The sequence below is a fragment of the Lepidochelys kempii genome, chromosome 7, assembly GCF_965140285.1.
Source record: "Lepidochelys kempii isolate rLepKem1 chromosome 7, rLepKem1.hap1, whole genome shotgun sequence".
Lineage (NCBI taxonomy): Eukaryota > Metazoa > Chordata > Testudines > Cheloniidae > Lepidochelys > Lepidochelys kempii.
Genome location: NC_136386.1, coordinates 116,999,444 through 117,014,531, shown reverse-complemented (window position 1 = coordinate 117,014,531; position 15,088 = coordinate 116,999,444). Strand labels below are relative to the sequence as shown.

General features: G+C 42.6%; 1 protein-coding gene across 2 annotated transcripts in view; it reads left to right on the top strand.

Annotated features, from left to right (window-relative positions):
• MXI1 (MAX interactor 1, dimerization protein) overlaps positions 1-15,088 on the top strand; it is a 90,170-nt gene that overhangs the window by 27,757 nt on the left and 47,325 nt on the right. For both annotated transcript variants that reach the window (XM_073354398.2, XM_073354399.2), the window contains exon 3: positions 13,165-13,194. In XM_073354398.2, coding sequence (XP_073210499.1) covers positions 13,165-13,194 — 30 coding nt within the window. The remainder of the gene's footprint in view (positions 1-13,164; positions 13,195-15,088) is intronic.

Genomic DNA, 15,088 nt, shown 5'->3' with positions numbered 1-15,088 from the left:
GTGAATCTCCAGAGCTGTGCATTTGGCTGGCCTTTGCCCAGATCTTGAGACACGGTCCTGTTGATATTGTAAGGAACAGTCATGTGTTTTCCATCCCTCTGGATATTTTCCCAACTCTTATTTCTGTGTTTTCTCCTATACATCCATTCTTTGGTCCTAGTTTGATTTTCATAGATATTTTGTTTCAGTACTCTATGTTGTTTTACCAGTCTAGGTTGAATTCATCTGGATGATTTTAAACATGATCTTAATCCATTGTTTGTATCATGCTTTCTTCTTACAAAACTGCAATGGACAGAGCTTTAGAATATTGCTCTTTCTGCTACATTGATTAAAGTTGCTCTGTAAGATTCACCCCCTCCCCCTTTTTTTAATAACGGTAGGCCAGATTCCTCTGTTATGGCATTGTAATTCAGGAGTAAGTGAAAGCAGGATATATCTGTCTGTTTCTTTGCCTTCATTTTCTATAGGTCTCCTAAGGGCATGGCTACACTTGCAGATGTAGAGCGCTTTAAGTGAAATCAGCCTTCGGAGAGCACAGTAGGGAACCACTGCAGTCTGTCCACACTGACCCCTTCAAGCGCACTGGCGTGGCCACATTTGCAGCACTTGCAGCGGCATTGGGAGCAGTGCATTATGGGCAGCTATCCCAGCATGCAAGTGGCTGCAACGTCTTTTTCAAATACGGGGCTGCGTGGAGTGTGACAGGGAGTGTGTTGTGTATATATGGGAAGAGAGTGGGTTTTGGGGGGCTGAAAGCATGTAAGCTTGTAAGTTCAGACAGCAGCAGACCCCCGTCTCCCTGTTACCCCCTGCCTCTCTCTCTCACATACAGCATTCCACACTAATGGTTGCTTTGTCTTGGAGCAGATAAGCAGCTGGCTGTCAGAAACGGAGCTTTCAAAGAGCATTTCCACATTCCTGCAGCCAATTCCAAACAATGACAAGAGTGGCCACTTGATTTAAGGGGATTATGGGACGTTTCTGGAGGCTGATCAGAGTGCAGTAAAGCAACATCTCGTTCACTCTGGCGCCGCGGTGCTCCAGCGAGGGTGCAGCAAACGTTATTCAACTCGTCGAGGTGGAGTACCAGTGGTGCTGTAGCTGCGGAGTCAGAGCGCTCTACGTGCCTTGCCAGTGTGGACGGGTAATGAGCTAGTGTGCCCGGGGCTCCTTTATTGCGCTGTAACTCGAAAGTGTAGCCAAGCCCAGAGTGCTGAGCTACTACACTCCTGTAGATAGTGCTCAGGTCTAGGAATCAGAAGACCTGGGTTCTATTCCTGACTTTGGCATTGGCTTCTGGTGTGACTTTAAGCACTTCTGTGCTTTTGTTTCCCCAACTGTAAAGTGAGGATGATGATAGGTATCTTTCTTTGTGTTGTGCTCTGAGAGCTAGAGTTGTAGATAACATAACTGCTACATTGTTCCAATGAGACAGGCAGCTCACAGTTCTGAGCAGAAATGGAAAAAATCTTGTCTGAATGGAACTGTGTAAGTACAATCATTTTCTCTTCAAACAAAGTTGTTTTTAACCAAGTGGCATTTTGAATCAAATACCCCATTTCCAACTATCTCTCAAGGGAAACCACCCTCATTTGAGGGAACTTCCTAAGGTAAGAAGCCGTTCTCGCAGTTGATCATGGTGAAATATTTTTTTCTCAACAGAGTTTTTCGTTGCAGTGGATATTTCTGAGACTATTTCTGGATGTGACCCTCTTACTAAAAAGTATGTCACGTGGGAGGAAGCATGGTGTAGGGCACAGGACTGGGATTCAAGAGTCTTGAGTTCCATTCCTGACTCTGCCACTAACTTATTGTGAGAACTTAGGCAAGTCATTTAACATCTACAGATCCTGCCATCTGTAAAATGAGGACTATTGGTAAAATTTTCAGAAGTACCAGTCCCATTTTCAGAAGTGACTTATGCACTTGGGAGCCAGAGGGCTCATCTATATAAACATTTAGTTTGCAGCAAAGTGGGGTGTAAATCTACCCTGCATTAGCCTGTTGCGCACTAAGGGTCTGTGTATACCCAGCTGCTATGTATTAAAGTTCCCTAGTGCATTCTGATCCCTGCTTTGAACCTATTGGTTCAGGCCTTATGCTGGTTTCCAGCGTGTTTGAATATTCAACAGCCAAAAGAAAAACTTGGTTGCTATTTCATGACTAATTAGGCTTGAATGGTCCGAATTATTTGGATTATTTGACTAAGGCTGGTAACTACTTTATTTCTGCAAAATCTTGTCTCTGATCTGTTTTCATTTTACTTGGTTTATCCAGGAGTCTTTGACACTAGACACTAGAACTGTTGATCATAAAAATCCTTTGACATTATTTAGCTTCTGTGGTTTTGGCTTTAAGGATGTATCGTGCAAATGATTGAGGTCCATCCTTTCTGCTCATTTGTTTCAGTATGTGAGCAAAATCCTCTTCGGTTGTGATTTAGGAGGGTTCCACTGAGTTCTGTTCTTGGATACTTATTGCTTTTGAACTCACACCCTGTCAGGGATTTTAATAAAGCCGTGAAGATGCTGCTGCCCATGTCATAGATAAACGGAACCTCTTAGCTTCTGGGACTGTCAGTCTGATACCTTTCAGTAGCACTAAATTCACTTAAAAATGAAACCAACCACAGCTAAAGACTTACTTTTGCTACCTACTTCTAGACCTGTTTTGGTTTGTCTGTTTTTAATCTTTCTGATTATCATACAGTGAAATTTGGATGTGTGATTAGTGTACTGTACACTTACACAAGCTGATTTCATCCTTCTGTAGGAGGCTCCTAGGAGAGATCCGGAAAGGGAGTGTGTGACGATGTTAGGAACAGTCTGTGCAGGAGAGATGTTTATCTCTAGTATTGACCATTGGAGTGGAGGGCGACAGAGATGTCTTGACCTCTTCTCAATATATTGTAGGTGGGGCTAGAAGCACTGCCTATTTTAAGGTTGCCTGATACTTTCCATTCTAAGACCTTGTTTTCAATTTCATATAACTTTGCCAAACTTTAACTGTTTGAAATAAAATTGTCGGTATTGGTTGTCTGTGTCAAGCTGAATTTTTCTTGAAAGTTTCAGCTAAACGGTTCAGCGGTTTCCAAGAATAAGACTAAAGAAAAATGTTGTTCTCCCCCCCCCCTTTTTTTTTTAGTAGGACCATTTTTTGAGAAGCCCTAATACCCCCATGCTTTGCAGCATGGACTTGAAATTAGTCAGGGTATGGCCTTAATGTTGGAGACATCTTTTCCTGTTCCTGTGAAAATCTGTTCAAATTTGGCAAATTTGTAAGACTTAAAAAAGTTTCAGTTCACACATGCTCAGTTGAGACTTGCAAGAGCTTTGCTGCTTAAACTCTGAAGATTGTTTTCATTGAACGTGTTCCAGGCCCTTATTGCTCTTGCGACTCGAGTTCACATGCACCCCCCCACCACAGAACACCAAAGCATTCATCATCCCAGGGGTATGCGATAAATCCAAATTTTTCCTGTAATTGCTGTTATGACTTTAGCCAAGATGGTTAGGGATGCAAACCCCATACGTGGGGTGACCCTAAGCCAACCAGAAGCTGGGAGGGGAAGGTGAGGTAGATCACTCTAACTGCGCTGTTCTGTATACTCCTCCTGATGTTCTGTACTAGCCACTGTCAGAGACAGGGTAGTGAGCTATATGGACCATTGGACTGACCCCGCATGGCAGTTCTTATGATCTTATGTTCTGGTTCTGCTTCTGTATTGCCAAATCCTGCCCTTTCCCCATAGCCCAGGTGAAATGGAGTGGCTCTTCTGCAGATATTGGGGGCAAGATTCTAGGATCAGCACCCTTTATATGGAACCCTGCATCCCAGTATGAAAGCTTGTAATGGATTGGTTATGTTGCCATACATACCATCCTCTCCTGTTAGAGCTGAGTATAAGATGGTGCCAACATCACTGCAGCTTTGGCCTTTGACCCCTTGGGATACCCTGGCTTCTGTGCTAAAAACGGGGCTTGAAAATATCCTTTCATTCTATAAAGCTGGGATCCCATGTTACTACAGGCCTTTAAAATAATGTCAATGGAGTTCCTAGTAGTGATTTGTGGGACACTTTGTCAGATAGGGACACTGCTTAAAGTGTCTATCTGAAGACTTCGCTATCCTGTTCCCTGTTGAGGGTCTCTTCCCCAGCGTCTGTCTTTCCCCTGGTTGGTAGCTGAGACCATCTGCATGGCCATCGCTTCTTTTGCAAGTATGAGTAAACAGTAACAGATGCCAGTGACTCTGTGTCCCCTGCTCTGCTTCCCTGTTGGAGACTGAGAATGTGAACTCTGGAAGGGGACTCATTTGGTCCTGGGAAAAAGGCTTTGATCACAGCCTTGGAAGGAGTCTGATGTCAATCTAAGAGTGACAAAGGAACCAGCCAGAACTTGGGGCCAGATTAATCTGGTGCAACTCCACTGATGTCAGTTGGGATGTGAACCTTAGCCGATTCTGTCTTCTCGGTTTAGTCCCTTGTAGAAAAACATTTTCTTCAGATACCAAGGCCAGCATGTCTGTGGGGATTGGAAGCTAAAGTTGGACGATAATGATGAATAAGAAAAGAACCTATGGCTGTTGCGCTACCCACCAGCAGATGTTTGGGTTCACTGATAAATGAAGTTGAGCTGGGACTGTAGTATGTGGCATTTGTGTCTTTGGGCTGTGATTTTTTTTCCAAAGAACATTTATGCCCCCAAATCTCATAAAAATTCAGTGGGAATTGGGCAGCTAAGTCCCTGAAGCTCCTTTGAAACTCCCAGTCATGAGTCTCTCCAGCTTAACAAAAGATTTGGTTGTTTCATGCACAAGCTGTACTATTACCATGATTTGCATTACTGTAGCACCTAAAGGCCCCAGCCAAGATCAGGGTCCCATTGTGCTAGGCAATGTACAAATCCATGGTAATAGTCCCTGCACCAAGCATTTTATCATCTGATATAAGAGGGCTAACACACTATATTAATGAGCTGCTTCTAATCTAAGACAAACTCACTGAATCTTAGCTGTTGGAAGGAAAGGGGGATGGAAGACAAGGGTAACGTTCATAGGCAGTGCTCAGGGCCTGATCCTGAACCTGCTGAAGTTCATAGGAGCCCTTCTCTTGACTGTAATGGGCTTTGGATCAGGCCCAAGTTTTCATAGACTAGTTATGGGTTTGATCCACTGCCTTTGGAAGCCAATGGAAAGACTCTCATTGACTTCACTGAGCATAAGTTCAGGTCCTGTGTACACAACTAGGTGACTCTGGATCAATTAATTTAAAAAAAAATAGAGACAATAAAATAGCTGTTGAACATTCCAACTTTCCATCTGCCTAGCCACTGTCAGCTGGCACCTTTCCAGCACAAGAAAGTTTGAGGAGTGATCTGAAGGAGAAGGGGTCAGCATTTGATGTACTAGTTCTGGGAGGATGATACATGCTCAAAGAGTGGCATGGCAGGGTGTGTGTTCGAGGAGTAGATGGACAGGTGATCAAAGGTTACAGTAGTTGGCTGAGCCAAGGGGTGGCGCAGTAGAATACCAGAAGGGATAAGCATTTGGGGGGTAAGTTGTGAAGGGCTGTAAAACTAAGAACAAGAATCTTTTATTTGATGTTCGAGAGAAGGGGCAGCTGGTGGAGGGACATAAAGGGGTGAGAGTGATGTGGCCAGAAAGACAGGTCACTGGCAAGACAGATAGGGCACACGGGCAGTTCCAATATCTATTGGTATTATATTATGGGATTTCCTAAACTCAGTCAATGTGACTATATTATGGGCTAGAAAAATATCTTTCATTATAAGCCTCTTCATGGTGAAGGGTGGGATGAATAGATTTTTGTTGGGGTTGCTGGGCAGAGACCATCTTCTGTATTTGTACAGCACCTAGCACATCTGATCCTGGACCATGCCTGTGTTCTTAAGTGCTACAGTAATATTAATAATTACTAATAATACACAATAATTATGCTAAATTTGCAAAGCTGAGCTATATACTTTATTTCTGCTAACAGCCCAAAATTGCTCCCTGAGGATGAAATTCCCTCTCCTGTGAAAGCCCAGCAGAAAGCTAGTTGCATGACCTAAACCTCATGGCAGAGCTGTGTGTGGGGCTTAGAGTAGAGCGGTGGCACAGTGAGCCTTTACACCCCCAGTAAGCTTTGGAGGGAGTCTCCTTGCCACAGCAGAGTGGTCTAGGTTAAAGGTCTGTGCTTATACAGATTCAGAGCCCTAAATTCCCCCACTGGAGAGTTAGCTATTCCATTTGATAAGCTGTATCACAGCTACATAGCCTGCCTGTGGATTGGGTCTGTGGGTAAATTCTATCTTCTCTACCCTTACCTTTCTTTGTTAACTGCATAAAACCCAATTTCTCAGTTTGTGTATTAGAGGTGGCTTTTTGCCCAGAAAGACTAGAATTTTGCATTCATGTATTTTGTTGAAACTATTATACTCAAAGGATTGCAGCCATTACTGTAATTTCTGCTTCTTTGAGAGGTTGGGATGTGATGCTGTTCAAATGGAGATGCAACATGTATAAAGAGATCCCCATGGTTTATAATGAATTCCCAGGAAAACAATAAAGCTGCTATTCTGTCAAGCATTTCTTGCTGTACATCCGTGGGTGTCGAAAGCTTATCTCTTTCACCAAAAGAAGTTGGTCCAATAAAAGATATTACCTCATCCACCTTGTCTCTTGGTGTTAACCTTAGGCATTCATGAGACTGCTGATTTGAAGAGAGTTAATTGGAACTGGGCATTGATTATGGGCATTTATTTTTCCAGGCTAATTTCATATGCCATGGGAAAACATATTTTATTGAAATAAAACAACTGGGCTAAGCAGATGTATTATTTATTGTGTCTCTTTCTTAGAGAGAATTTGGTGTAGACAATTTTAGTTAGGGAAAAAAACCCAAGTTGTTTGTTGTCATGTAGATGGTATCAAAGATGGTAATAACTGTCCTTTTTGGGGAAAAGAGACGTTATAAATCCACTGTCTTGTATTTAACTGTGACACTCTTTGTACTTTTCCCATATCCTGGGACCTGGATGGCCCCAACATGGCTACAACAACACTGGATACATGAAGAGGTTGACATATTGGGGAGCCATCCTAGTGTAGTCATGGCTGTTCCCATGGTTTGGACAAAGCGTTTTTGTTGTATGTAAAATTGTTATGGATGAGTTTGGCGATGTGTTTGGGGTGGATGTCTGTCCACTGTCTTGTCCACTGTCTTGTAAATATTTGAGGCAGGCAGCTATGCTGTCATTGTGAGTGATGTTGGTATATAGGAAGGTGACATCCATAGTGGCAAAGATGGTGGTCTGAGAGAGGTTGTTAGTGTTGTGGAATTTGTTGAGGAAATCACTTGTATCTTGGAGGAAGCTGTCCCTTTGTGTGTTGAGTGGTTTGAGGGTGGTTTCTATGAGACCCTATATTCCTTATGATGAGGCTGCCTGGGTTCCCTTGTTTGCATACCTTGAGAAACATGTAGAAGGTCCCTGGGGTGGGTCCGTAGAGGATGAGTTTGTTGTGTTTCTCTTGGAGTTGTTTGGGGAAGGATTTGATGATATCCTTAAATTCCTGGGTAAATTGTGGGGTAGGGTGTTCGAGTTCTTTATAGTAGGTGGTGTCAGAGAGTTGTCGGTTGGCCCCATTAACGTAGTCATAGTGGATGAGGTCTGCCGTGGCGCTCCCCTTTTGTCTTCTGGTTTGATCACTATCTGGTAGTTAGATTTCAGGGACTGTATAGCTGTCCACTTGGTAGCGGAGAGATTGTCGCGGATGTGATGTTTAAGGATTTCACACTCAGTTTTCTTTCCTGAAGCACTCGGTGTAACGTTCAATAGTGTAGTATTAAAGATGGTAATAACTGTCATCCCAGGTGGTGGCTGGGATTCAGCTGGAGCCAGTAGGGGACCGGGTGCTGATGTCACCTGGGTCACTCTCTCACTCTAGCCCATTTGGGCCACGAGATCTCGAATCAGGAAGATGAAGTCCTGGGGTGCCAGGATATGATGGGCGGTGGCAGCCATGAAGGTAAAGCTCGCTCCAGTAGCGTCTGTCCTTTCAATCTTGGTTTTGTTCTTTCCTTCTTTCCCCACAAAATCTTTCTTTTAAGTACCCAAAAAGGGAGTCATGGGTGGAATAATCTATTATTTTGTCCACCAATTAGGCCTAATACTTGGCATACCAATTTTGGCTTATTAACTTTCAGCTCCATGCCTCCTGTTTTTAACAAGCTTACAACACAGTCCTTGAATCATATCAATGTGGCCTTTTTGTTTAGACTAATTCAGTTATCCTGTCTCCCTTTTGTACCTTTTGCCATTAACATTTGTTGTTACAGGTTATTTTGACATTTTATGAACTTTCACATACTTTTTAGAGTTGAGCTCATAATTAGAGTAAATTTGTAAGTCCAATTATCACAACAGTCCTTCCATTTATGTGACACTTTATTAGATTTAAAGGAACACTGCCAATTTTTTTTTCAATAAATGATTAATGTATAAAACAAATCACCTTTCTGATTGAGCCCACTTTGAATAGGATGTCCTGGATTTTTAAATTTTAATGGGTTTTTTCTCCTCATCTGCTGATGCTTAAAAGGTGTTTTTGAGCAGGGGATATAGGACAGGCTGAGATAAAACAATAGCAAACATGCTTGGGCCCTGCCTCTTCAGTTTCAGCTTTGCTCAGCTACTGGTAAACAGCCTCTGGCATAGCCTGGGTGGCAGCATGTATGTGAGCTCCCTCAGATCAGTGCATGAGAGTGATGTCCTAATGCAGGAGGCACAAAGTACAACAGACCATCAACAGTGAAACTGACTGTATACAAATACTGCCAAATATACAAAATAAAACAAAAAATCAAGAGAAATATGTCTAATCTCATTGGTGTAACTTTAGGATTACTTGCAACCAGTAACAAAATGTTCAGATTTTCAAGTGGATGGTATCTCTTGTTGTTGGATCAGAAAGTTGATGGTGTTCTATAATTCTGAATATTTAACCGTCAAAGTAAAAAGCAATCGATAGCCTGGTTTATGTCCAGATTCTGGTTGATATTAATCAGAAGAGAAATGAAGATTCTTTGTTTAAGTAAAACTCAAGTGTCCGTTTAGACCCAAAAAGAAATGTAGTACTTGTGGCACCTTAGAGACTAACCAATTTATTTGGTCTCTAAGGTGCCACAAGTACTCCTTTTCTTTTTGTGAATACAGACTAACACGGCTGTTACTCTGAAACCAGTTTAGACCCAATATTTTGTGGTTGGTTTTTGTGGTTAATTTTTTTTTAAAGTTGTCATAAAATTTAATATTAACAGACATGGTCATAAATGTTATTTTTTTCCATTTCAATGACAACGGTGTCTTATTTAAATCCAAATGAATCTTTGTAATGTTTGCAACCCAAAGATAGAAAAATCATGCCAGATGCAGAAAGTGAAACTGGCTATAAACAGAAAAGAGGAGAAGAGAAACTGCCTTTTCTATTTTCATTGCCCAGGCTGAGTAAATATAAAAATGCAAGTAAGTCTAAATGATAACGAGGATATCAGACTTTTGACAAATGTTTGTAGTTTCCTTAAACGTAGCTGGTGCTGATAGCACAGGTAACAACTTGGCAGGATCCATTTATGTTTGCTGAGCTTCTTTTGTTCGAATTCAGCTGTGCTGGGAAAGTTTTTGCAGGCAATATGGTTAAAAGTCACAGCATAAATTTCCTGACTTGATGAAAAGACTGTGACCCCCCTCAGAATTGTGGTGTTCATTGGAAAGAAGATAGGTAATAAAGAGTCTCCTGTGTGAGAGGAATAGGAGGAACCTGCTGTTTTAATTTTGTTCACAGCAGTGAGCCAAACTTTGTTCTTTCTGTGCTGGCCTTGATAATTGGCTCAATATAATATAGGAATTTGATTCATTGCATATCTTTGGCTTTATAACTGTTAATGGAATAGCCAGGAAGAGTGCAAAGTCTCCTGCAGAAACATACAGTAAATAAAACTAATAACACATTCCAAAGAATTTGGGGTCAGATTTTAAAGGGGCCTTGACCCAGTCTTTGGGAGGTTCAGTTATTTGCAAATAGTTAATGAGCACTGTCATTTGATGTGTAAACGATAGAATTTATAATCCAGTTGCATGAGCAAATGGGATTTGCTGGTGTAAATTGTCACTTGCATAAAAAAGGGGTGCACGCCACCTCACTCGCACTCACGCAACAAGTAATCAGGCTTTCTGTAGGTAAAGTACAGGGGACTCAAAAGGTGCGAGAGCCCCCTTACCTAGGGCCAGGGCACAGGGTTGCAGTGCAGCTGCTCTATTCTATTAAGTAATTGGCAGATTTATGCCCTCCGTGTCAGTTACAAAAGCTGCTAGGGCCACTGTATCCATGTAATTATGAATCTGTCAGCTCCTCGTCTGTCCTAAATAGTGCTACTCTCTAGGCCAGCCTACATTGGGCTGGCACAGAGACCCCCTCCAAGGCAGAAGTTTAAGAAGTATGGGCAGCTGCACTTAGACTTGCACTAATCATACATATGCAGGTGACTTGCGTATCTACAGTCACACATGGCCAAGCGGAGGCCACATTTTGAAACTTGATCCTCAGCGTTTAGGTTTATCAGCTGTCAGAAGATATATGTAAAAACAAAATGAAAAAGGCACACTCAAGATCCAGCAGTAGTTGCTCATGTAACCAGGAGAATAAAAAGTTGCTTCTTTTTTTTTCACTTTGAGCGTGACCCCTTTTTTAGAGATTTGCATGATGGGAAATTAAAACAGTTACTTTGGGAGCTTGTCTAGCTTTAGCGTCTGTGTAGTATACTGTGCCTTTAAAAGTATGTCTGCACTTTGAGCTGGTGGCACAGGTGCTGGCTTCTGATTTTTCCCCGGAGGTGCTCAGCCCCCACTCTGCCACCCACCCCGTCCTCACTCCACTCCTTCCCCTAAGCACCCACCCCTGCCTCTTCCCACCCCCACTGCACCCCTTCTCCCGAGGCTTTGCCCCCTCCCCCAAGAGTTCCTGTCCCTGCTCCTCTCCCTCCCTCTAAGTGCCTCCTGCACGCTGCGGAACAGCTGTTCCGAGGCATGCAGGAGGCGCTGGGAGGTAGAGGGAGGGGGGCAATCCGGGGCCGCTGGTGGGGGGCGGGAGGGGAGCTGGCTGCCAGTGGGTGCTAAGCACCTGCTAATTTTTTCTTTATGGGTGGCCAGCCCTGGAGCACCCATGGAGTTGGCGCCTATGGCTGGTGGTGTAATTCCCAGCTTGAGAAGACATACCCATGCTAGCATTGAATAAGCGAGCCCACTAAAAATAGAGTGTAGCTGCACCAGTGTAAGTGGGTATGTGCTCATCAGGTTAGTGCAGGTGTATCTCCTCAAGCTGGAATTTACGCCTCCAGATTGAAATGCAGATACAGCCTGAGAGACCCAGTGCCCAATACCAAATCAGATACATTGCACTGACATGCCATAAAGATTTTGTCCGTCTATTTATAGGCCCTGAACCGTGGCTAGTTAAGCTTTAATCTTCAGGGCTTGTTTCTGTAAAATTGTTTTATTTCTCAAATGTCTACAGGTTTAGTTGTGGTCATTATTGAACTCCTAACACCTGTTCAGCACTTTTTCCCCCCTCCTTTTTTGGGAAGCACTTAATTACTAGAGGGTTTCCCTTGGAGCTGTGAACCTTCATCCAGTTCCCTAACTGGAGAATTCTCTGCAGGATTCTCCAGATGGGGGATAGAGGATAATCTTCTCAGAGCTCCGGAAGAAATGTGATGCCAAATTACAGAAAATAGATCCTTTTTATTAAGCTCTTGGCTCATTTACTCCTATTTTAAGATGACCTTATATTAAAGGGACATGTTAGATTAAAATTTGTATATTTTAAAATAAAATTACCTGGGCTGTTAATAACACTGATCATAAATGCTGATGAAAAGACACTAATATGTAAGGCCATGAAAAAAACACGCCCATGAGCAACATAAGTTTCACCAGCATAAGTGGTGGTTTGTACAGCGCTATGTCAGCAGGAGAGATTCTCCCACTGACCTAATTATTGCTGCTTGCTGGGGATGGTTTAATTATATCAACAGGAGACCTCTACAGCTACACGAGAGATCTCACAGCAGCGCAGCGGCATCGGTACAGCTGTGCCTCTGTAAGGTCTCTAGTGTAGACATCACCTAAGTTTGTCTATTCACGTTGTCATCGTGCACACAGACAGTGAAAATAGACTAGTCGATTTCTGTTTTTTGTTTCTAGTCACTTTAATTTTCCAGCTGAGAGTTATTGTTTGAATAGCAGTGGTGTGCTTGATGGTATACAGGTATAAAGGCAAGAACACATGTTTTCAGATATTTCTAGTGATGTAAATATGAGGCTAAGTACCTTTTTAGGGTACAGATGCTCTACTGTGAGTGTTGTGAGGGTGCTGGTATCCCCAGTTGTGAGAGGTGCTGGAGGTGAGCTGGGGAACCATATTTGAATTCCGCGGGCACTGCCTTAACCCTGTAATGCTTGCAAGCATGGTGGAGGAAGCATTCCTCTACCCCTGTCCCTGTATGTACATCCCACCGTCACATACCCAAATGCTGGGCAAATTTTGGGCTCTGGCAGCAAGTGGGATAGATCTTGTTAGTGACCCTGTGGATGGCTTGTCTAATGTTTCTTTTGAGAGCAACTTCCATATGAAGATCTCAAAATATTTTAGGCACATGAATTAAGCCTTATAATAGCCCTGTGTGGTAGGTTGTATCAATATTCCCATTTGACAGATGGGCAAACTGAAGTACAGAGAGGTTAAGTGACTCAACTGTGATCACACATGGAGTCAGTGGCAAAGCCAGGAATTGAATCCAGGACTCCTGACTCCCTGTCCTCTGCTCTCACCATTGTCTTGATTCTCAGTTTTGGACGTTTTTAAATATCTGATGTAAATTTACAGTAATGCATCTGCGAACAGCCAGTAAATACAGACCTAGCGTGGGAAATGTCTCTCACAGCAAGAGAGAGTGGAGAGTTATGACTGAATATTTTAATATATACAAATGGTTGAATATATGCTGAGTTGTATTCTTGGAAATGTTTATGGTTTGCAGCAATTGGATTACTGTGCTGTGAGGCTGAAGGTAGCTAATCCAAATTTTTGTTTGTCTTCCAGGTCTACACACAATGAACTAGAGAAGAACCGGTAAGTAGCTGATGAGCTGAGTTCTAAGAAATACAAAGCCCAGTCAATGTAACAACATGCTTTAACATTACACATGCAGGTGTGATTTCATCAGCTCAGACAGCTGTGGATTTCCACCCTGCACCAGGTGGGTTTAAAGTCCAGGCAAAGACTCTAAAAGATTTGAAAAAGAAGCCCTTCTCTGCCCCTCCACACCTCCCCGCCAAAAAAAAGGAAAAAAAAAAAAGGCGAGAAGTGACCCAGTTTTGCAACTAATCTGTATGCAGAGTAAATACTGTTCCTCTTCTCTTGACACTGAAATCTGATTGGGTCATTGTCCCTACATGAGGTTGCTAAGTTATCTGGTTTCTCTGGCACTGGTTAATACATGTTACCGAGAACTGAAGGGCAGTGCTTTCCTTTTATTTTATTTTTTTGCCCTCTCTTGGCAGGACTGTAATATTCTCTACAGCATAGAAGAAAATACCATTCTCTAGAGGATCTGAAGTCTGGCTAACAATGCTCCTGTGGAGTGTCGCTCTCGTAACCTGTTTTAGGACAGAGCCTTTTTATCCTTGAGTTGGAGTTTTAGCAAGCCTTGCAGTTTTGTTACTTGGCTAGCTCTGCTATATGACTCAACCCTTTTGTAACAGGAGTTAAAGTAAGATAAATACCATTGAGACAATGCGAGTTAGTTCACACGCATATCAGATTATAGCATTGCAATCAGGATGGTATAGGTAAGGTTGTGTCAGGGTTCCCGTTATAAATGTGTCTTGGATTTTTTGTCAGTTGGAGCAGAAAGAGTCTTCTATGCTAGCTGCTCTTGTCCTGTGGAAAAACCCACATGGTAGGTTACTTTGAGTGTACAGCTGAGTGCTCGTTGCTACATCTTCCACATGTTTTCCCATTAGTTCATGCGGGTGAGGTATGGGGGAGGGCGTGGGGGTGAGGTATGGTTAATCTGGGAAACTCCAGCCTAAATTTGTATCACTGACCAGACCTACAAAGATGACATCTCCTCACCTTCTTGGGTCCCTGTAGGGCCACCTCACAGTGCATATTGCCCTTGTTTCCTTCCCCTCTGTTTATCTACAGAATTAATTTTCTTTGTTTTGTAAATCACAGGCTGGTTTCCTGTGGTTTTACTCAAACCTCCCTAATTGCCCACTATTCCACCTTTGTAAGGCATAATCTTTATCACCCCTGTTCTGCTATGTCCATAGTTACACTCCGTATTCCCCATTTCCCCTAGGATGAAAGCTACCACCATAACAAAATCAGTTTTTCTGAAAACATGCTAATAGGGTTTAGCTCTGTTTCCTAGTCAGTACAGATCAGGGCTCAGCATGTTAGAAAACCCTGGGGCTTGCAGTTTCTTCTTTTAGGGAAAGAACCACTGAAGAATGGCCTTGTGGCCTAGTGCACATAAGCAAACGCTGAGCAGGCCCTCCTCCTATATGTAGATACCACCATTCTTTGTACGTCTTCCTTCTGTGGTGCTTTGTATGTCTCCGGTATGTAGTACTTTGTACATCTCCTGTCTGTGGTATTTTCAGTTCCTGTGCGAACCTTCTCAACTTGGGTGCTTCATGAGATAGCGTGTTCCTCTAGAAGTTGACACTGAGCTAGCAATGGACCACTTTTTAATATTATCGTAACCTACGGTGGAAGATGCAATGATGAGCAAGTTAAAGGACATATGGATTGAGAACACCTATTTTAATTATCAATGGCATGTAAATTGGCACAAGAGGAATGAAAATTGATGCATGTTTATTTAGAGGCCCCTGGTTTCTCATTCAGGTAGTGTTTTTATTCAATGACATACACATATAACTGGGTATCCTTTAGGTATCTACAACTATAGAAAAACCAATTAGCAATTGTCATTGCTTCCCAGTCTATATTACTG